At 33.2% G+C, this 23665-nt stretch overlaps 3 protein-coding genes across 4 annotated transcripts; 2 read left to right on the top strand and 1 right to left on the bottom strand.

The window, feature by feature from the left end:
* Positions 1 to 761: 761 nt before the first annotated feature.
* Positions 762 to 4577, top strand: LOC104882921 (transcription factor GTE12). Of its 2 annotated transcripts, XM_019247229.3 has the most exons (11): positions 762 to 897; positions 1018 to 1124; positions 1663 to 2529; positions 2622 to 2673; positions 2767 to 2876; positions 2985 to 3042; positions 3143 to 3229; positions 3316 to 3434; positions 3561 to 3627; positions 3732 to 3853; positions 3950 to 4577. In XM_019247229.3, the coding sequence occupies exons 3-11, from the start codon at positions 1669 to 1671 to the stop codon at positions 4205 to 4207; spliced, it is 1734 nt and encodes a 577-aa protein (XP_019102774.1). In that variant the 5' UTR covers positions 762 to 897; positions 1018 to 1124; positions 1663 to 1668; the 3' UTR covers positions 4208 to 4577. The 2 variants fall into 2 exon arrangements, with proteins under 2 accessions (XP_019102774.1, XP_010665641.1); XM_010667339.4 differs by having other exon boundaries at positions 776 to 1124.
* A 2877-nt stretch (positions 4578 to 7454) lies between these two features.
* LOC104882920 (eukaryotic translation initiation factor 4E-1) lies at positions 7455 to 11415 on the bottom strand. Its single transcript, XM_010667338.3, has 5 exons — positions 10993 to 11415; positions 9172 to 9337; positions 8963 to 9088; positions 7837 to 7902; positions 7455 to 7753 (listed from the first exon to the last, which is right to left on the bottom strand). The coding sequence occupies exons 1-5, from the start codon at positions 11283 to 11285 to the stop codon at positions 7703 to 7705; spliced, it is 702 nt and encodes a 233-aa protein (XP_010665640.1). The 5' UTR covers positions 11286 to 11415; the 3' UTR covers positions 7455 to 7702.
* Positions 11416 to 17703: 6288 nt separating this feature from the next.
* LOC104882919 (protein SRG1) lies at positions 17704 to 23455 on the top strand. The gene is made up of 4 exons (XM_010667336.4): positions 17704 to 18068; positions 20849 to 21096; positions 21729 to 22053; positions 22980 to 23455. Exons 1-4 carry the CDS (start codon positions 17811 to 17813, stop codon positions 23250 to 23252), a joined length of 1104 nt encoding a protein of 367 aa, XP_010665638.1. The 5' UTR covers positions 17704 to 17810; the 3' UTR covers positions 23253 to 23455.
* The last annotated feature ends 210 nt before the right edge of the window (positions 23456 to 23665 follow it).

Genomic DNA, 23665 nt, shown 5'->3' on the forward strand with positions numbered 1-23665 from the left:
GGTATATAACAAAATAAATTGGAGATTTTTTTAGAGTGTGCTATATACAACAACAACAAAAAAAGCTAATTATCAAAAGCAGAAAACCTAGCCTCCCCTCTCCTTTTCTCTCTCTAAAACCCTAGCCTCTCTTACCCTTTCTTCATCAATTAGGGGGCTGCCATGAATGTTTTCATCCATGGTAAGCCCCTTTTTCCCTTTATTTTCAGTTTTTAGTTCATTTTCTTGTTTTATTCAATAAATTAGTATCTCTTTATGAGATTTTCTCAAACCCTTTTATGGGTTTTTAGTTTCTGTTTTGGAAATCTCCTTCTCCCTTATGGGAGTTGTGAGTATGGTTCTTTTGTTTTTAGGTATGAGAAATTATTCTCATTGGTTGAAGTTCGAGATTCAACCTGAAGAATTAGGGTTTCACAACTTCTGTAAAATTATGGAAGACTATTGGAGTACGTTCATCCCAAAATTTCCGCATCTGCAGATTGTATGCCGAACCAGAGCGAACTCACAGATTGCATTGCTTCAGATGAAGATTTTTTTTAAGGCAAAATTAAGTAAAATCTGCGATGTTTACATTTCTAGGGTGATATGTATTTCTATTAGAATTTTATGTTTTTCAGAAATGACTTGTAAGTGCCGTTTGGCGAAATATTAATGAAATCCCTTTTCTTTCTTTCAAAAAAAAAAAAAAAAAAAGCTAATTATCAATCTAATAACATTTGAAATTTATTTTGAATATATAATTTTCTACCACGTTAAAAAAGAAACATAACCCGTGCGCCTCAAAAACTAGTCCTAAATTAAAAAGTAAAAACTAAGCTACCAAATCCAAATCCAAATCCAAATCCGAAATTTAGTGTGGAAGAGGGGCTAGGGTTTAAGGAAAAACACAGAAAGTTTGTAAGTTACCCCTAACTCTTCAAATTCCAAATCCGAAATTCCGTAGATTTTACTGTGATTATAAAAGAAATTCTCTCTCTTTCTACATATTTACATAAGATTTTTTTTATCTCGTTCCAGTTTTCTTCTCTATCTGAAAAGTTCGACTTCCAGCGTCAATTCAAGTTACTTTTCGACTTTCGAGTAAAGAAATTGAAGAATTTTTCGACGATTCCAAAGACTTGAAGGTTTGTTTAGGATCAATTTTTCTATATATTATATATTGTAAGTTATAAGTTTGTAGTTTACCATTAAATATTTGATTAAGATTTCAAGGGCTTAAAAGAACTGGTAAGCGGTATCAAAGATTTCAAGGGCTTCTGAAGTTTAATACCAAAAAAGATAAAGACTTTTGTTGGATTCGTAGTCCTCAAAATTGGGGTTTTTTGATAATTAATTTTAGTCAATGTTTTTGTTATTTGGTGGCGCATGGTAATTTAGGGGTGGTTTCAGCTAAATATTTAATTTGGGATCAAAACAGATACTGTTAAATCTTTTTCGGGAGCAAATAGTCAATTTAATATAAACTTTTTTTTCCAGAAATTCCAGATTTTTTTGGATATTTTAAATGATTGATAAAGCATCATTATGTTGGTCTGGTATCACTTTACTGTATACTTGTAAATAATCTGACAATTGGTTTCTTTTAGCATTAATTAGATTATTCGTATTATGTCCTAATATTGTTTTATCTTACTTCCCGTGTAAATTTTTTGCTATGTGAAGACGGTAATGATGGGGATGATATCTGAAGTAACAAAAACTGTTCCTGGAGTTGTGCCAAGCAAAAGATTAAGGGTAAAAATTCTTGCAAAGAAGCCTGTAGATGGAACTTGTGATGTCTCGCGATTGTCAGAAGCCAAATGTTTTAAGAAGCCATCATTAAGGAATCACAGTTGTAACGCAGTTGTTAGCGGGAAGAAGCTCAAATTGACATCAGGAACAACTAAAGATGTTATTGGAGCATGTCAATTATCAAAACAAGTGCCTAACTCTATTGTCGGATGTAAGCGTAAAACTGACGAGGTGTTAGATAGTCAAGAAAGAAAGAGTTTGAAGATGGATCGCTTTGCAACATCAAATTGTCAGAGCATACTTCAAAAGCTTATGAAGCATAGGCTGAGTGTCCCGTTCCTTACCCCTGTAGTACCTGATGTCTGGGGCATTTATGACTATTTTGACATAATAAAAAACCCTATGGACCTTGGGACCATTAAAGAGAAATTGATGCAGAAGACTTACATCGACACTGCAGAGTTTGAGGATGATGTGAGACTAACTTTTTCTAATGCGATGTTATACAATCCTCCTCACAATTGGGTTCATCAAGATGCAAAGGAACTCAGCAGGCTGTTCGATAGTCTTTGGAAGCCTGTCAAAACAAAAATGGATAGGGAGTACAGTGATATGAACCCAAGTGGTTATGCCACTAGTCGTAGCAAGGTATATGATGTGAAAGGCAATTGTCTCTTAAGCATTTCATCTGGCTTGGATCGGTTGCCTGGGAAAGCAATGTCGCAAAAAGAGAATCGCTCTGAAGACTTGAAGAAACTCTCAACTCAAGGTATCCAGAATGATCAGAGAGCTGTAAAAGTAAGTTCTATTCTTTTGTAAATGCATTTCTCTTTGATATGTTGTGATATATTTGATGGATGGTGATTACTGAAAGCTCTTCTTTCTCCCAGGATGGCAAGCCTAAAGAGTCGTTATCATCAAAATCTAATTCAGATTTTATTGGTAAGGATATTATATTACTTTCTTGCAGGCATAGTGAGGGAATTCCAAAAAATAATGTTGAGAGTATTTACATTTGTTATTTGTTGTATGAAGGGCATATATCTCAAATACATAAGGAAAGTGCCCCTCGAATATCGGCAAAGGTGAAATGTGAGAATGCTCCTAGAAAGAAGGTTGCGAATGATGATTTCAGTGCTGTAAAGGTGAGCTTCCCTTATTATCCTTTGTGATTTGACAATTTTATTGGTATTTGTCTTCTGTGTATATATCAGCAGTATTGGTGATGGAAGTTAATTCTTATGAGTGGGCAGGTTAAAAGTACTTCAACTTTGCAAAGGGCTAAATATGATCGAGATGGTGATGGTGATGGTGTGTTATTTCTCTCAATGTTACCATCAGAAGTCTATCATCATATTGTAAATGAGATTTCCCTATTGACATAAGCTGGGATTTGGGAATTAATCTGCAGGAACTTTGAGTTCTGTAAATGAAGAACATGACATAGCTAGTGCTTGTGCTGCTGCTGCAGCTGGTTCTTTTGGTGCTTCTGTCAAAGGTCAGTTTTTAAAAATATTGGAATGTGCTTGCAAGTTAAGTCTTTGTTTGTCAACAGACTCAATATTACCTTATATTCTGTTTTAGGTTCTGAAATTGTATTAGATGCTGAACTTTCTCCATCGAAGGCCTTGCATGCTGCAAAAATGATTAGTCGGTTTGCTGAAACCATACTGAAGGCGCAACATCATAAATTGTTGGAACCGGTAATTGTCAAATCAGAAGCTCTAATTGTTCCTTTAGTTGGTTTTGTTATTAAGTTATATTTATGCACTAGTTCAAAATTATGCTCAATTTTCAAGTTTACTTACATGTACTCTCTGAACATTTAGGATAGTGGAGCTGATGCGGCAATCAGGCAACAAGAGAAGGAGAGACTGCAGAAAAAGCAGCATCAAGGTAAATATGCTCACATTTTTTTTTTTGTGGTGTAACTGCATAAATCCGACTGTCAATTGTGATTTGGCCATGAACTGTAACTGAACCTACTATTCATTGTGTAGAGAAAGCTAGAATTGAGGCACAACTTAGAGCTGTCCAGTCTGCCAAGCGATCAAGAGCAGAAGCTGAACTCAGAAAGCAACGGCAACAAGAGAGAGAGGCAGCTCGACTGGCCCTTGAAAAGGTCAATAGAACTTTCATAACTTTCAGAAATTATGAATTTTTGGAGGTTGTGAGAGGTTTTACATTCTTTCTTAACCCTTCATTTACTCCTATACAGATGGAACAATCAGTCGATCTTGTTGATAATTTGCAAGTCCTGAAAGACATGGAGGATATCATTGGGAGCTCCTTGGCAGTCATGTACCATGATCGCAGGTCGCGTGCTACTATGTGGAGTCACATAGACAGTGATAAGCTTAGTAGTCCATTAGAGCGACTGGGTTTATATATCAAGGAAGAATACAGGGTGGGTGATGACGATGACTACGCCTTCCAAGAGGAAGGAGATTGGGAAGAAGGGGAGCTTATTGTTTGAGTTATCATTTTGTGGACAAAATCACTGACTAGTTGACTTTCTGGCTTTGAGGGTTGTTGTAAAGGGAACCGAAGGTGACCCTTTCCTATCGCTGCTCTGCTTAGTTTGTGTTAAACAAGTCCGGAGCTGTCGGGGGTTCTAATTTTTTGCTGTACTCTTTTCCAGCTCTAGTGATTATATAACTTACTTATATATGATTTTTTTGAGGAAATTATGTATATATATATATATATATATGATTAGGAAGCAGCATGTAAATGCATAATTTTTTGTAAATGAGCATAGGTTGAAGCAAATAGCAATGGTTCACTAGAAGTTAAGTGTAGTACATAATATATTTTGGGTGCTGCAGACGTGCATTTCATTTGGAGTCTCTCGTCTTTCTTCTGCTTCATCCGTTTTGTAGTAAATGGTTTTATTCATTATTGTGACTTGTACCTTTGTGCAATTTTGATCGTTAATATATATCTAATTATCTAGTAGTAAAAAGTTTATAAAATGATATTTTAATATTATATATTGAGACAAATTCAATATTATTTTATATCTGCTAGCATTGGTTATTATATAGGATTTTTTGATGGGAATAATCTTACCTTTGAGCGATCCTTCCAAAATAGTCTCACCTTTCATAAATTTGGGAATGATCCCACCCTTGTGGGACATTTGTAAAAATGGACTTTTTACTAGTCACCGGTTCGAAAGTGAGGACTTACCTTTTATGTTTTTTTTTTAAAAAAAAAACCCTCCTATCCTCACTCACAGCAGACCCCCACCCCACCCCCCACAGGCAGGCAACCACCACCCACCCCAATCCTAGTCTTTGGCCACCCCCTTCTTCCATGTCCCTGTCACCCCTCCCTATAATGAATTTGTTTACTGAATTTTCAAAGTAGGGGGAAAGAGGAAGAAGCAGGGGTGGGGGTTTGTCGTGGAAGCGCACAGGAGGGTTTCGCCGAGAAAGCGCGAGGGTTGAGGGGTTCACGGGGTTTGCGTTGGAGAAGGTTTTGCGGGGAGAGGCAGTTTGTGGCGGAGGGGGTGGGGGGTGAGGGCTGGGATGGGGTGGGGCTGCAAGGTCGGGGCTGCAGGGGTAGGGTGGTGGGGCTGGTAGGGGGTGGGGGGAATAGGGTTTGTTGTGGGGATGGGGGTGGGAGTGGGGGTGGGGAAAGCAGTGGTGGGGTGGCTAGGTGGTGGTAGTTGTGGAGGAGAAGTAAAGGAGGGAGAAAAGAGAAAACCTATATTTGCAAGTTACCAACAAATAATGGTCCATTTTGAGAAGATACATCTTAAAGGTGGGATTATTCCCAAATTTATGAAAGGTGGAACTGTTTTGTAAAAATTGCTCAAAAATGGGATTATTCGCATCAAAAAATCCTTTTATATATCTACTCTGTCTGTTCTATAATATAGTGCTCGTTTTTCACTTTTCACAAGAATTAGGGAAAATGGAATGAGTTTTAGGATTTCACAAAAACATATATTTAAGTAAATATTTATTGGGTATTTTTGTCTTGAAACTAGTTTTTTCTTCTTTTTCCTTTAAAATAAAATGAAAGAGCAATAAATGTTTATTGAGATGGTGTAAAACAATAAATAGGGACACATATTTTTAAAAAGGTAGGGGTATTTTGAAAAGTTATGTAGAAATGAAGGATAATTTAGTCCAAACAAATTGATAAAAAAGAAATAGGCGCAACATTTTGGGACACACAAAAATGAATGCAAGCATTATATTATGGGACGGAGGGAGTATAAAAATTGGTCTAGATTTGTAGATAATGCAAAAGTCAAGAAGGCGTATGTATTTAAAAATAGGGAGAATATTAATTTGTCATTTTGACTTTATAAAATTTTAAAATAGGGGCCTAATCTTATTACATAATTAGGCAAATCTAAGTCTATATTATCCTAACAAGCTCATTCTAACCAAAATAATCCTTAGACATCTCTTACCAACAGAGTCGTCCCTTCGATTCTCCTTCCTTGATTCCCATGTGAATCTCAAGTAGAACAAACAATTTTAAAAAATAATCTGACATTATAACCGAATGGATTTAAGTAGCCACTAATAGATTAAAGGATATGAGAATTGAATAGATTAAACCGGTTATAAAATATATCAAACTAGTCACTATATTAAAAAATGTGGTCTGTTTTATTGTCAATATTAAGGTTGAACCATTGTCTAATTTAAAATTTTAAATTAGACGATCTCTTACAAGACTAATTGTGACCTCTTTCGAAGCTCCTTTTGCTAACACAACCAACACAGGTAGCTCGTAACTTGTCTGGACTTTGTGCAAAAATGAACATCTTTTCCAGCTTTTTTCTAACTCTTGCGGTTGTCGAGTTGACCATACTTCATAAGAGGGTTATAGATATTTTTGGTAAGAGGCATTTTTGAGAAGACAAGATGGATAGAAAAATGACCAAAAAGCTATCAAGTATCGATAGCTGGTATCTAAGGATTGCATCATCTTATTAGGTCCGGGCTATGCCCCGGGTAAGAAAAATTTTTCATTTATTAATATTGTACTTTAATATGATAACACTAAATACAACTTGGTCTAGTGGTTAAAACTTTAGTACATGAACTTGAGGTCATGGGATCAAAACCTATACTATGCAATTTCTAGTTTTTTTATTGTACATGGATTACATGAACTCAAACTCCCTAGGGAGAGCACCACGTGGCACCGTTCCTCGTTTACGCACGCCTTTTAATATATTAGTATAGATATGACATTGAGAGTACGCGACTTGCTAAAGATAACCATCAATGATATATTGATATATGATGATCCAGTTCAACGATTTAAATAATAATCTATATTTTTTTAAGTGGCGATTTTTTTTTAAGAGGTACATAGAGTAACTAGTGGCAAATTATTGTACGGTAAATGTATCAATCTCCCCTAGTAAAAATGGCTTCGTGGGATATTGGGGGAAGGAAGGATGCATTGCTGCCTGCATCCAAAGATATGAATATATCATAATTATTGGATTGTAATTATTCGCAAAATGTCAAGGGATTGTGCACTTGGATCGTCGGATTAACATCAGATTTTGGAGGAAAGCGCCAACTAAACATGTGGGAAAGCGCCAACTAAACATGTCCAAGAAGTGATATTAATCAGTTCGTCTTCTTATGCTAAGCTTGCTAAGATTTTCTTCGATTACTGATGCTAATCCGCGCTGCCAGACTCTTAAAGCATCGAGAAATCAGGTTTCATGGTTAGGCAAGACATGTTAGAAACTGCTTTTAATTTTCTTCATCAAATTTTGGAGTTACTTTCATGAAAGCCAAGGGGCTTTCAAGAATAACAAGCTTGTATTGGTGTATTAAAACGCTCGAGAGAGCAGTAAAGATATTCATTTGCATAGAAAGACAACTTTCAGTGACAGCACTACATCAAAACAAAATACTAGCATCTGTTTCCGCTTTAGCTCCAAGCTACAATCACCAGTCCTCCAGAAATTACAGCACTATACAACTCAACAATTGTAGCGATTCTTGGCATTCCTGTCGTGCTTCTTTGCGTCATCCTGAAAGTATACAGATAGTGTTATTTCAGCACGAAATTTACAAGTGATTTTAAGAAATATACAAATAAAGATTTGCAGCTTACATGAAAAATGAAACCGATATTCTCATTGTAATCAAGAAACTTCTTCCACTGTTTTCCAATGCTCAGCTGCAATAAAACAGAAAACATAAGGATTCAGGGAACAAAGAATCAAAACATCAGCATTGCATGACGACACATGATATAAAGTTGCTATTAAGTAAATGTAAAACAAATTTTCAGTTACGGCTTACAATTTTGTTTATTATTATCCATATTAAATTTGGATAATAAAGATTAATTCTTAGAATTATAATCCATCATGTAAGCACAGCACCATAGCATCGGATCAGAAACTAACCAGAAGTAATGAGGAAAATATATAATCATAATCTCTCAAGGCTGATTTCAGCTGTGAACATGATATATCCAGAAATGCTAAACATCCTGTGGAAGATCATTATTGGACTACCAGTTCAAAATCAGGGGTTGTTAGGTCATTTAAGAGGGAAACTATTAGGGCATTTTAAAGATAATAGAAAAATGGTCTCCATTTTGGTCTACTGGGGTGTTAGTAGATGAGATTATCGAACAACTGTTATGTAATTGTACTTCCTCAAAGGTATGCAGAGGAGACAAAGAAGAGAGAAGGAAACTTGAGGTAAGTTATTTATATACTTCCTCCATTTTCAGATAGTTGCAACAAAAGGGTATTATTTGCGAGACAAAAAATTCCGTTATTGCAACTAAATGAAAACGGAGGAAGAAACAAGAAAGGTCATCTTTATGCTTATCATATGGAGATTCGTCTCATATACATCATAGGAACATTCATTTAGAAAGTGAAAGTGGAAAGTAAATTGCAGGAAGAGGTTAGGCGGAGAGTTCAATAGGAGGCTTCACACAAAACATTCAAAGGCAACCCAAACACAGCAAACAGCAGTTTGGGTTAAAGAATACATATGATAAGCTAAGAGATGAACAACAAGAATTACAACTTGCTGAAAAGCATTGTTTATGACGCCATTCCGACCCTCACATCATTATCAGCAAAATTGCAGCATGGTCAAAGGACATTTACCTCAATAACTGCAGACCAAACATTTAAGACAACCCCATATATTGCTATGACACAACACACAAGAATGAGCAGTATCAGGATTATCCATATGTACAGCAATAGACAAACCTGAGCAGATTCATTTGCAGCATTCTTAGTCCACATAGCTATTTTTTCCTGCCTAGCCCTCACATTGACAACGGCTCCACAGATCTCATCTCCATGATCAAATTGCTCCCCAATCATTGCCAAAAGCTAGAAATTACTCACCAAGTCAGAAATGAATTGTACACATTGCATATTAACTCATAGCAAGATCTCAAAGCAATGAAGCATACCGTATAAAGCCAGCTTGTATCAGATTTTCCTTTTTGGTAGGTAACAGTCCACTTGCCTCCATTAGCACAGATTGGATCCTCCCACTTTGGCTCAATTTTCTTCTTAAAACAATGAAAATCTGCTCCTACAGCCAACTTGCTAGGATGATGTATGTTGTTGTAAAGGCTGAAATGGCAAATCATAGCAGCATTATGATTGATAGTTCAAGTTCATAAGCTACAACATGCAATAACAATGACAACAAGTAGTGAGAGAAAACATAAAAAATCTAGTCAATAAATACAAGAATCTACAATCCTGAATACAAGAATTCCTGCAACACAAATAATCCTAGAAAGCTTATATTTCTAGTCAAGGCACAGAAAGAGGTAGGGAGAAGTAGAGCAGTTTTCAAAAACTATAAAGTTTTAGAAAATCGTGTTCTTTCTTTTTACAATTTATCCTTCCTCTTAGTTGTGTCTAATTGGAGGTCCTAGCTTGCAGATGAGTATAGTACTGTTTTGCAGCGCATCCTCCCAAAGGACACGAAAAACTCTGGTCTGAACCACCCCCAGCCTCTCCAGTACAAAGAGAACATATACACATGGAGACATGCATTTGAAGAGGGGATGGGAGAGAGGGAGGGGGTGGGGACGCAAAAGTTCAGACACTAGGCGGTAGAGGTGGGGGTAGGAGAGGAGGAGTCGAACCACTCCTGCACAAACATGCCCATGCCCTACCATATGATAAATACTAACTATATCACAGACAAAGTCAACTCTGAAATCAAAAGAACAGAAATATATGAATCATCTAGGAGTCCTTCTACAATAATTAAAAGGTATGTTCAACTTGTATGGATATCTTTCTTAAAAAAACATTTCAAGGATATAAAGAGGACAGCTACATTACTGATGATGTCAATCTAAGATAGCAAGAAAGACATACAACAAACAAAGTTCTATGGTCTAGCATTGGTTACAGGATTGAAAAGTTATACATGTATACACACCAAGAAAAAAGCTATGTGACACATATATCAATGCATTCCATATTATCCCACCCGAAAATATCCAATCGTTGATTTCAGTGGATTAGCAACAAGAAGGAGACCATGGAATCCAATAATATGAACGAACTTCCAAATTGTGCGTACCTTATCTTATTTCACATTCCAATACAATCTAAATCTCAGACACCTCAACATCAATACATATGCTGCGTTCCAAAAATGAATTCCTAGGATATTTCCTCGCGTCCTAATATAGAAACCACTTTGTAAAAGTAACACTATTCTCCTCCATACTTTATCTTCCCCTAATTTACTGAAATCCTAAAACCAGTGCCATTAATACCAGACATTTAATACTCCTAAACAAGCCGAAAACCAATGAATTATTTCCCATAGGACGCTACTTGTTGCAAGTCGTTAAATAACTCGTAGCTAATCTAACTAAGTAACAACTAAGATATTGACTTTACCTAATTTTCCAAAAACAAAATGCGCCAATTTATGAAGTTAGAAATCGCCTATACCTCCCGTGATCACTATCTTTCATTAACATTAAAAAGAGAACCACAAAATTCAACAAGAAAACCTTCTCAAACGCCAAAAGATATCGAGTGGTTCATTGCAACCATAGATATCATTCAATTCATTAATTAACAATATATTATGCCAATCAAAGAACTCAAATGAACCATAATAAAACTAAACCCTAACAGAATTGCGCGCATCACAAAAAAGGAACAAAAAACAAACCAAATTTGACGAATATCAACAATACGAAACCAGTAAAAATCACAAAGAAAGTAAAAAGAGAGAAAGAGAGAAATTGAACCCCCAGAATTCTTCAACAGTGGAGAAGGTGTAGATGGGGCGAATAGAGTCACCCCAAGGGGCTTGTTTGGTTTTGGTAAGAGGATTATCAAACCAAAAAGTCCAAGCATTTTCGAGAGGATGACTTGTAGCAATTGATTTGCTAGGTTTTTCAATGGTGTCTTCAGTTCCATCGTCAAGAATCTCTCCTTCTTCCAAATCTTCGTCTTTCTCTCTCTCTCTTCCTCCTCCTACCTTCTTTTCGTCTAACTCAGTTGTCGTCGCCATTGATTTCTCAGTCTCCTCTATTGCCATTGATTTCTCAGTTTCTCTCTCTCTTCGTAAAATCGATCTCCGAAATTCGAATGGAAATGCGATTTTTGGGAGTTGGATGATGTCAAATCCACAAGTGAGCCGACTTATGGACTTCGTTGAGGAGGTGTGGGCTTTTCTAAGTCTCAATGTTAAGGCTTCAAAAACCACTTGTACAACCTTCTCATGTACAATGGTTTGGTTTTAGGTTGGTCTAGCAAAAAGTAAAGCTAGCTTTACTTAGTTTTGTTATTGGGGCAATTGGCCTTTTGAGTTGGTTGGTCTTGATTTCCAGACTAGCAACACCTCAAATGGAGTGCACGTCTCCAATGACTCTCCAATGGTAGCGCGCCACTTGACATTTTTGTGTACAACACTCTTCCCTTTAATTTGCAACGTTCTAAATTTTGTAATAATAAAAAACATCAGCTTATTATTTTTTTAAAAAAAAATTACAATAACGCATATAAAATATTTTTATCTATAAATTGAGTCCAAATTTCATATATTTTACCAAACTTCTTCCCAGCCTGATTTTCTAATTACTCTCTCCTACCAATATTATTTATACTAAGCCAATATTATGGATTCAAATAATCCTAATTACTGCCAAACTAATCCAAACCACCCACAAAATTCACATCTCACTAAATTTTCATGTATGTATGTTTTTTAAATTATCTATCTTATGTATTGTGTTCCGTTTTTTAATTTATAATGTCAAGTTAACGTAATTTAATTTAACGTAAGCTAATTAGCTAATCTCTATTATATAAGGGAAGGGGAGAGCAATGGTGTCCTCTTTTGAAATGCCTATTTTACCTCCCTTCCCTTTCTAAATTACAAAAGGAATGTCAAAATCAAAATCGACACTCAAAGAAAACTACCGAAAATTAATTTACAACACACACTCACAAATCATTCAAAAGAAGAAACTTTACAAATCACTCATACAATTGACATAATCACGTTATAAAAATCACGCAAGTCACTCAAATAATCAGGAAACTTTATTAAAACTTAAATTAATGTACAAACTAAAACTAATAACCTAGAACGTCAATACATACAAAAACATTTACAAAAATTTACTTACAAATCACTATTCTCAAGAACCATTCACAATTAATGGTGGGTCATGATAAAAAATAGAGGTGTATTTGTAGTGAAATCAGAATTTAAAAGTTAGACAAGAAAAAAAATTATTTACTTTTTTATAGTGTTTCCTATATATAATGAAACTTTTACATAAATTTGGACCTATCTTTTTCTATTATATAATAGCGATTAGTTATCAAGGTAAAAGGTTTATGTAAAATATCATTCAAGAATTAAAGTACAACGTATCTCTATAATATAAGGGAGTGGGGGAGCTATAGTGTCCCCGAATGAAAAAACTATGTTACCCCCTTCCCATTCTAAATTACAAATTCACTTACAAATCAAAGGGCACTTCAAACAAAATACCAAAAATATAATTATAACAATCACTCACAAGTCAACTAAAATCATAAAATTGCATAATTTACTTTATGCACATCACTAAAGCGAGGAAACTTTATAAAAACTTAAAAATTCACTTACAAACTACAACCTATGAAAAAATTGACTTAAAATCAAAGTGTCCACTTTCTTTACAATTTATGAAGTACTGTACTTAATTAAAAAATCAACTAAAGAATTATAATATTAGAAATCATAAATAAATTCAATAAAATTCAAGCACGCATCGCGTGCAAAAAATTCTAGTTTAATTTAACGTAAGCTAATTAGCTTGTAACGTAATTTAATTTATCGTAATTAATTTAACGTAATCTAATTAGCTTTTATTAATTGAAATCATCTATTTATATAAAAATACAAGTAGAAGAAGAGAGAGAATATTATGGGGTTTGGTAAAAGTAGGAGAGAGAAATAGAAAAACCAAGTAATATAAGACCAACTAAACCATTGTGAGAAAAAAAAAGATGAGTTGGTGGGAGTTTTAGTGGGTTGTGAGGTGTAAGAAGGAGGAAAGGAGAGAGAAAGAAAAAAACTCAAAAACCAATTAAGACCAACCCACCCATTGTACATGCTTGAAACATTTGAATGCTTCTAGGAATTAACGAAAAACAAAAATAACATTTAAAATATTTTGATTGAGAGGATTTAATTTAGTTGTATGATATGGGATCTACAATAGTTGTAGACGATATTTTTCTAAAGAAAAAAAAACTAAAATGACGGATAATGGATGACAATTTAATTTGACTCTTATTTAAGGCTGATTTGTGTTAAGAAAAAAAGGAACTGAATCATATATGTAATAAATGAAAATTCAATCTCAATACTATCTCATTGTAGTTGGACTACTTATTCTATCTCATTGTAGTTGGACTACTTATTCTATCTCATTAGTTGATGAATTAGAACTTCAATGCAATAGGATAATTATGTTTTAGTTATGCTTGCAAAATTATAAAAAAATCAAGCGAAATATAGTGTATTTGTGTTTTCCACCATTAGCCTCTACTTAATACAAATCATGTCTGGGTTTTATGCAAATAAATAACCACACAATATATTCATGCAATCTAAAAATAAATCTACGTTAATTCATTAAACACATAAAAACATTACTTTTTAGTGACATATTATTTATGCAATTAATATTATCGAAAATCTAACAAGTTGTCCAAATTATTTGAATTTATCATTATAACATTTTATTTAGGTTTTGTAATTAGCATAAATAGACATATGAAGTGATGAAAGCAACAAACACTTAGGCATACATATGAATATATTAATGTATAGAAATAGAAAGTAAAAGAAAGATTAGAGGATTAGAATATACTATTAATTCCTTTAAGGATCTACATCATGAAAATTAAATTGGTAGCAAAATAAGAATTAAAATTGGAATTGAACCTCAAGAATTATATCTTTATCATCTGGATCCTCGATTCGCTAGAGGAATAATCTTGAAGCTTGAATGGAGATTGAATGTATTAATGGAGTTTGAATGTATTTGATTATGTGCTCGTACTGTTTCATAGAGTATTTGGAGTAATTTTCGTAGTTGGAAGCGTAGGAAAAGTCTGTAGGAAACTGTGTCAAAATCGGGTGAACATAAGGTCCATTCATAGGGAAAATGGAAGACATTGGATAAGATTTGAGCACACACGGTACGCACACATGTTGCGCTTGACGCATCAACGATTTGCAACACGCATAGTTGCGAGCAACGTCACATGATGCGCGGTGCAACATTGGGAGCGCCTGACGCATTCGGGCGCACGAAGCACATCCATAGATTTGACTGGATTTCGTTTGCCAAAGCGTTCATTTTATCTTTAATTAAATAATATCTTTTAGATTTAGAATTCAGTTATCTTAAGGAATAAAAATTTCATGCATTGGGTGCGCGAAGCCATCCACAAGTATGACTTGATTTCGTTTGCCAAAAGGTTTCCTTTATCTTTAATTAAATGATATCTTTAATTTGAAAATCATTTATCTTAAGGAATAAAAATTTAATTTTCATAATATCCTTTAGAAAATAATTTATCAAAAATAATTTTTATTTATTAAAAATTCAATTAATTATCATGATTAATTGATTGAACTTTTTGAAAATGGGAGAGAAAAATAAATTTAATTATCATGGATAATTAGTTGGGATTTAAAATTGCGTTCGGAATCAATAAATAGACTTTAAGTTCTTAAAGCAATTTTGGGTTTACCTTGTCAAAGCTCTTCCTTTGAACGGAAACAATCAAGACGACGATATGTTTCATTATTGTATGCTAAATGGAAAGATCGACTCAATTATATGTCTACATAAATATAACTTTTTTTATAAAGTTATAAGGTTATTTTTTTTTCAAATTTTGCATTATGATATAAAAAAATGAATTAAAACAAAATTAATTACCTTATCATTTTACCTGATAGGCCATGTATGTGTGTGTCTTGGTGGGTGGATTCTACTAGGATATTTGCGAGCCAAATACTTAAAGTATGAGGATAAGTAAAAGGAATATCTTATTCGTAAGTATAGTAGATAGGAAGGCGAAAATTAAATTCGCCAATCAAAAACCAAAAAACAAATAATACTCGACGTGAGTTGGGCCTGTTCTCTTCGGCATAAAACAACTGAATTGAAATGAGGTGAATTGATCTGACTAAACTGAATTGAATTAAATTGAATTGAATTAAACTGAATTGAATTAAACTAAATGTAATTAATATATAAATAATATTTAAAAAATAATAATATGAATATTAAATAATAATTATAGTGATAAGTAATAATAATGAATAATAATAATAGTATTTTGGATATTTTAAAATGATAGTTATAAATAAATAATATTAATAATCATAATTTAATAATAATAATAATTAATGATAATTAATGATAATGAATAATTATTCTAAATTATTTGTATTAATATATTAATACTTAATGATGATTATATAATAACAACAATATATCTATGAAGTAAATTAATATTACTATTTTAATAATTATATTTAATAATATAATAATATTTAGTAATAAAAATAATGATTGGGTCGGACCGCGCAAAATTGCATCATAAACCGTTTTGACGCAATTTGATTGGTTTATGGGTTACAAACGTGGGTTTATTTGTGCTTTTGACCTAAATCATGTTCCTCCTAATAATAATAGTAATAATAATGAGTAAATCTATAATAAACAAATTAATATATAGAAATAATAATAATAATACTTCATAATAATGATATAAAAATAGATAATAATAAGAAGATTAATTAGTAAAATAAACTAGACCAACATAATACTAATATTTAACAAAATGGTTATAAAAGAATGGAGCTAAACTGAACTGAGCTGAAAATAAGTTGGGGAGAACAGACCCTTAGTCCCACCTGGGATTAACTCCAGAGATTCGTTCCCATCGTTTGATCCTTCCCAGTAAAACGCGGCGTGTTCGAATTCTGATTGCTTTTACGCGAGAAAGGGGAGATTGGGAGTTGTGACCTTAAGGTTACAAAATGAATCTCCAATCAACTACACTAAATAAGCTTGAGTTGTAAGTTCCCGTATGGTAATAACACTACCAAGTGCCCGCACATCCACATATATGTATATCTAAAATTTTATCTTTCATTTCATATTATGGTATTAATATGCTAATAAGATTTTCTACTCCGTCAAAACAATGAACACAATATGAAATTTTGATATCAATCCAGATCATAATATAATCTAAGCTAATACTTCATCCGTTGTTTTTAGTTGTGGCCTAGTGGCTTTTGCACGTTTTTAATGCATAATTTGAATATTAATATATCTAATTATGTATAAATTAATAACACAATGAAATTTTGATATCAATCCAGACTATACTATAATCTAAGCTAATACTTCAACCGTTGTTTTTAGTTGTGGCCTACCTAGTGGCCTTTGCACGTTTTCTAATGCACAAATTTGAACATTAATATATCTAATTATGTATAAATAAATAACACACAGATATTATTAATTAAACTATTTGACTTGACGAAGCTAACACAAGATCACGTATGACTATATTCTTCCATGCGTAGAAATATTCCTCCGTTTGTCGTCATTCCATTTGTCATTTACAGGTTTACCAACGCACAACTTATATACCTTTCATATATCAGTTATAGATAAGTAAATTAACAAATTTGATATTTGTAAAATATATATTGAGATGAATCTAGCAAGATTCCATTTTGATGATTATATTTTATTTTCCGTACGAAAAAATAACCAAAGATGATCAAATTAGATGATATGAAAACTCAATATGAAATTGTGGATCCCGAAAATAGTGTCAAGATTTAATACGGTACAACTAAATAAGGAAGGAAGTATTGTTTAGAAATTATTACTGTTATGACTTATGATAGTTTCATATTACTCCATCCGTTTCCTAAAGATCTTCTCACTTACTGTTCCTACAGATACCAAGGAAAATCAAGTTGTGTGGGGCATGGTGTGAGTAAAGTAGGAGAGAGAAAGGGGTTAAGATAAATAAACAAATAAAAAGGGGTTAAAGTAGGAGAGAGAAATGAAGTAAAATTGAATTAATAATGTAATGGTGGACCATATGATAGTGACATGAGAGGGTAAATAGAGAAATTTGTTTTGCCAAATAAGAAATAAAGCAAAAGAAGGAAGATCTTTTGGAAACACCCTTAAATAAAAGAGGAAAAATTTTTAGGAAACGGAGGGAGTACTTTCCAACTACAAAAGTTGAAATGGACATAATATAATGAAGTAACTCAATTTCTTTTTATTACTTCGAGCAACTTTAGGAGAAACAATGCACATAATATAATAAAAATAACATTTCGGTAGTCCGTGACAAAATTTGGCTGTATTCGTCATTGTGGTGTATAATAGTTGCAATTTGCAAATAAATATTCATAGAGACGAAAAACAGTCTTTATATATACATAATTTACTAGCAAGTAGCATTATAGCAAATACGGTACCTATTGGGTGGTCTAAAGGTGCAGACGAAGATGGATAAAGCTCCAGAAATGATTAACTTCGGGAGTTCTTTTATAGTGCCAAGCGTGCAAGAACTGGCCAAGGAGTCTATTGTCAGCATCCCTTCAAGGTATGTGAGAGATAACGGCGATCAGCTGGAGTATCCGAACAGTCAATCATCGTCGTTTTCGGTACCTGTAATTGATCTTCAAAGGCTTCTCCATGCTGAATATATCGATTCCGAACTACACAAACTTCATTCTGCTTGCAAAGAGTGGGGGTTTTTCCAGGTATTTTTTTTGAACTGTATCAATCAAATTTATTAGTTGGTGTTAATTATTCTTTACTTTTTTTTCTAAAAAAAATATGATGTACATCAATATTTTATTTAACAAAATATTCTTTGTTCCATATAAGAGTTGTTGGTTTCAAATTTTCTCTCATTCAAGAAAATAATATATATATTTACTAAGCTTCTTTGGTGGAGGTGGTGGGGAATTCAAAGTCACAAGTTCGAACTCTACTATCGACTTGTGTTTGGGAGTAGAGATTCCCCTATATCTCCTACTCTCAAGCGTCAACTGATTTGAGTGAGGCGCTGATCCAGTAGGGTCCTTCTCCTTACCAAGGGGTTCCCAATAAGGACCCAAAAAAAAATAAAATCTACATTTGTTTTTCTTTGAGAAAAAAGATTTTCGATCGTTAATTCTTATCTATACTTGGTTCGTGAGTTGTATTTTTTCTTTAGGTAAATGAGAAAAGTTAGAACACCCTTATCTCAATCATGAGTTGTAGTTTTACTCCTATCAACAAGATAAGAACTTTCAGTCTTCCTCATATACTCCCTCCGTTTCATATTAATCTACATACTTTGACATTTTACACTATTTACAAATTTCACTTTGACCATCATTTGTGATTTATAAGCGGATGAAAATATAGTCATGTGGGATCTTGTTAGATTCATCATAATATGTATTTTATTAATATGTACTTTTTATAATTTTTACAAATACAAAACTAAAAATATATAGTATAAGTGTGTAGATTAAAATGAAACGGATGGAGTAATTCACTAGTATTTGGGACCCGTGCAATGCCTGTCCTCTTCATGGAATAGATGTAGAATTTTGAAATTTTCACATACCTTGTTTGAACATATTTTTGTCCAACATACAACAACGAAGGTTATAATGTAGAAAAGCCCTAATTTTAATTCTAACATGAATAGGTTTGTAGAAACCCTTAGTTCTAATTATTTATCATAGTCAATATTTCTTTTTATACATTACTTTGATATAAAATTTTAGATAGAGTATAAATAAAGGATCTTATTTTAAAAGCTTTCCAATGGCACATACATTTATAATTTTCCGAACTATATATTAAAAGTTATAATTGATTTACTATACATAAGTTTTTCGTTGTGAACCCATCTCTAATCCTACTTATCTTAACTCTATACATGTAATTTTTATTACTTTGTAACTCTATTAATTTTTTTTTTTTTAAAAAAATTATATGACATTTGATAAACGCAATAAATGGCATCTAATGAGAACACCAAATGTCGCGAACTGACTTTTGGACTCCACTTTATATATTACTTATATGTTATGATCATATCTTCGAGATTCATGATTGTGATTCGAATCAACGAAGTTACTCTTGCAAAACCACTCATCTTCTAGTAAGAGTTCGAATCTTCTATCCTACTATTATGGTCCGGTGTCTTTTCTTCACCTTAGTCCTTAAAATAAGATGGATTTTAAGTTAAATAAATTCAAATAGAGCGTGTTTTGTGTGTAACATATTACACCATAACTTGTTACGTAACATGCATACTCCAACAATAATGACATGGACTATACAAATAATTACATGAATCTCATATCATTATGTCTTTTATTTCATGTCATTTGAGTTCTTTTTGCAAAAGAAACGATGGTTTGTGGGTTGTCATGCTTTAAATTATGGTGTAAGAGTTACATACAAGAATTTGTGATTCAAATAATATCTAATAAATTAATAGAAACTCAAACAAGTTAGCCTAGTTCAAATAAGTTGAAACACCTTATAAAAAAAAGCTTCAATAAATTTATATAAGTTTCTATAACTTTCAATTAAGTTCAATTTACCCAATGCAAGTTTAGAAAAAAAGGGTAAAGAGAACACATCTCCCGTAATATGTGCCACTTAATATCCAACATCATCCCCTGCAACTTTGTCGAACATAAAATTTTCAATCTTTTTCCTCTCCTCTCGTCAACTATTAAAGTGTTAACCTACATGTGAGCTTGTCCCACATTGAAGAAAGAGAGAGGATGACTAACATATAAGTTTAATGGACTACTCCTGCTATTACCAGTTGGTTTTAGGATGAAAGCTCATCAATTGTAAATGTGGCTTTGTTTTTAGTCTGCAATTAACAATTCTTTGAATCCCATCCTTGTAATCACAAAACGATTATTAAGTGTAACATCTTAAACTGTGAAAAATCAAATATAACTACTGGTCATGCGAACGTTGAGATGGTTAAATAACGAAAATTTTGATATCTAAATGTAAGGTGGGGAGAGTGGCATGAGTCTCTTTATCAAAGAGATAAGAAAATACACCCACAAACTAACTCATATTTCTAAATTTAGCTATCTAAATTTTAACTATTTAGCCATTAGCTAATTAACAACATACATTCAAATGTAATAAGGGAATGATGTTACATGCTACTTGCTAGTGCCACCTATTGAGCTATATATGTGAAGTAGAAGATAGAAGAAATAGATGGGATGAAAAGGATGTGGCATTGATGATTTTGTTATTAGGGAAATTGAAAATGAAAATTAATAATTGAAGAATATATGAATCTTTATTTTGGTGATGAAGACAAAGCAGAAATGGCTAATTCTACTTGAGTTGATCAGATGTGATAACTTCTTTCTTTCAAGATTTTTTCTTACTCTTCTCTTCTATAAATTGTTGTTGTTAGTTGTATCATTAAGATTAAGACCAACAATTATTAAAAACAAGGAAGAAGAGAAATCTAAGTTGACCATTGCAACTTTGGTAGGTAATAAACCATGGGGTTAGCACTTCATTGTTGGAAACATTCGAGGGAGAAGTGATCAATTTTTTCCAGCTTCCGTTGGAGGAAAAGAAGAAACTATGGCAACAGCCTGACAACCATGAAGGGTTCGGGCAACTTTTTGTGGTTTCAGAAGATCAGAAACTTGATTGGTCTGATATGTTTTACATTACCACTCTTCCTCCTAAGTTGAGACAGCCCGAGCTTTTCAAAAACTTACCTCAAAAAATCAGGTTGCTCTCTATCTCTGTCTCCTTTTCTTAATTGGTGACATTTGCTTTTATGTGTTTGTTATGCTATGGAATGCATATTAATAATTTATTAAAGCAACTTGCTACATTAGGGTGAATTATCTATAAGAGTAAGTGGCATTAGTGTGTCTCACCAATAGGTATAGCTAGGAACAATCAGTCTCTTGCGTGATGTATGGCACACTCAAATGAGGGTGCATCATTAGGATCACATGAAAACCACTTTTTATGTTGAACACTGTCATATAAAATGAGCAAAAAGTTTATGAAAATGAGCAAAAAGTTTTTGAAAATGAGCAAAAAACAAGTGGGCAAAAATTTGTAAGATCAACAAATGTTTCTAAAAATGAGCGAAAACATAAATTGAGCAAAAAAACATAAAATTAACACAAGTTAATGAGCGAAAATTTGCCAAAAATGAGTAAAAGTTTCTTAAATGAGCAAAAATTTGCAAAATGAACTAAAAGACCGGTTTTCAGTTTTCAGCTTAAGGTTAGTTTTCACTAGATCTGTATTCGTTCTGCCCAATCATCCTCCCTTATTTTGGCTAAAATTTCTAATTTTCCATAACTTCTCCCACGCCTGCTTAATAGATTGCTAAATATGCATGTCAGGGTTACAATGGAAGCATACATAGAAGCAGTGAAGGATCTAGCTCAAACTCTCCTAAACCAAATGGCTAAAGCATTAGGGATACAGGAGGAGGAAATGGTGAAGTTATTCAGTGAAGGGGTCCAATCAATAAGGATGAACTACTACCCTCCATGTCCAGAGCCTCACAAGGCCATAGGGTTCACACCTCATTCTGATGCAGATGCTCTAACCATACTTTTTCAGCTCAATGACACACACGGCCTCCAAGTTCGAAAAGACGGCAATTGGGTGTCCATTCAGCCCCTTGAGGATGCTTTTGTCGTCAACGTTGGAGACATCATGGAGGTATTGCTATTTGCTAGCTTGTGTTTGTTCTGTAAGTTTTAGTTGCAACATTTGTTTTTGAAAGTTTAAATTTTATTCCATAACAACTTTTTACAAATTAATAGTCATCCTGGAGGTATCGCCAACCTTATTAGATTGATCTTAATACTTTATTTCAAAATATCAACTTTTTGTGAATTTTATTAAGACACACTTTTATTTAATAATAATAAGAAAAAATTGTTTTTAATAAGTCGACTTTTGTTGATCTTCCCCAAACAAGTCAATCTTTCTTTTAGAATAAGTTTATCTTGTACTTACTTCTACTGTAAACGAGTTAATGATGTTGAAATTATGATACATTTTACATTTTAATATGATGATGACATTGTGATTTAAATCATTTATAGCAAAATTAGATACAAGGTTAACTTAGGACCTGTTCTCTTCGGCATAAAACAACTGAATTTAACTGAACTGAATTGAATTGAACTAAACTGAACTGAACTGAACTGAATTGAACTGAACTGAAATGAATAGTGATATGTGAGAGTAAAAGTATTGTCAAGAGCTGAATTGAATTGATCTGAACTGAACTGATCTGAACTAAACTGAACTGATCTGAACTGAACTGAATTGAACTGAACTGAATTAAAAATAAGATGGGGAGATCAGACCCTTATTCATGGTTGATCAAAAAGTTGACTTATTTTCAGAGGAACACGCAAAGATTAAATTATTAAAAATAATTTAACCTAAGAATAACGGTTAAAGGTATGTTTTGGATAATATGGCAAAGAAAACGTCGCAACCAAACATAAACGGAGGAAGTATAAGATATCCGAGAAGTCTATATTTGCCTTTCTCTATTTATGGCAACACTAAGCTACCCTTACCTAATATTAACATGATTATAATAGCATTTTCTCTTGTTTATTGCCATGTAGATTGTGAGCAATGGGGTATATCGGAGTATTGAGCACAGAGCAATAGTGAACTCGACAAAGGAGAGGCTATCAGTTGCCACATTTTACAGTTCCAACCTTGATTCAGAATTAGGACCAGCAAAGAGTATAATTGGTCCCCTTAATCCTCCAGCTTATAGAACGGAACTATCTGAACAGTACTTCAAGAACTTCTTCGCTAGAAAGCTCAATGGAAAATCATACTTAGAAGATATGAAAATACAGGCAGAGGAACCCAACACAACTTTACCATAATTCTTGATTAAGATGCAATGTGAGTTCGTCCTTCTTGGAAAGCGGCATTATTTATTTGATTATTGGTGCCCTAAAGAAGACCAAGATCAATTGTATTATATTGATTTTCATGATGTAGCTGCAATTCTTAAGGTTTATACTTACAATGTCAAATTGATGTAGTTGTGATTATATGATGTAAAATCGATATTGTTAAAAGTTGACTCGAGCTGGTACCAAAGAATCTAAGCAAAATCGAGTTTGACCCGACTCGATTGAACCCCCAAAAATGATTACCTAAATCTGTTGAAACCCATTGAAAACCTACTTGTGAATGTCCCATATTGGAGAAAGAGGATAGATTGTTACACGAGGAATTACTCCTATTATCACCAATTGTTTTTAGCATGGAACCTCCTTTGGGCTTATAAAGT

This window comes from Beta vulgaris, chromosome 8 (genome assembly GCF_026745355.1).
Source record: "Beta vulgaris subsp. vulgaris cultivar EL10 chromosome 8, EL10.2, whole genome shotgun sequence".
Lineage (NCBI taxonomy): Eukaryota > Viridiplantae > Streptophyta > Magnoliopsida > Caryophyllales > Amaranthaceae > Beta > Beta vulgaris.

Bases quoted from the DNA above. Each gene is read 5' to 3' on its own strand.
- LOC104882921 (XM_019247229.3), top strand. From the start codon at position 1,669: ATGATGGGGATGATATCTGAAGTAACAAAAACTGTTCCTGGAGTTGTG. The intron at 2,877-2,984 runs GTGAGCTTCCCT...ATGAGTGGGCAG, and splicing joins ATGATTTCAGTGCTGTAAAG to GTTAAAAGTACTTCAACTTT. The intron at 3,628-3,731 runs GTAAATATGCTC...TTCATTGTGTAG, and splicing joins GCAGAAAAAGCAGCATCAAG to AGAAAGCTAGAATTGAGGCA.
- LOC104882920 (XM_010667338.3), bottom strand. From the start codon at position 11,285: ATGGCAATAGAGGAGACTGAGAAATCAATGGCGACGACAACTGAGTTA. The intron at 9,338-10,992 runs GTTCAATTTCTC...TTGCCATTTCAG, and splicing joins ACTGTTGAAGAATTCTGGGG to CCTTTACAACAACATACATC. The intron at 7,903-8,962 runs GTTTGTCTATTG...GTTTTATTGCAG, and splicing joins CTGCAAATGAATCTGCTCAG to CTGAGCATTGGAAAACAGTG.
- LOC104882919 (XM_010667336.4), top strand. From the start codon at position 17,811: ATGGATAAAGCTCCAGAAATGATTAACTTCGGGAGTTCTTTTATAGTG. The intron at 21,097-21,728 runs GTTGCTCTCTAT...TATGCATGTCAG, and splicing joins AACTTACCTCAAAAAATCAG to GGTTACAATGGAAGCATACA. The intron at 22,054-22,979 runs GTATTGCTATTT...ATTGCCATGTAG, and splicing joins ACGTTGGAGACATCATGGAG to ATTGTGAGCAATGGGGTATA.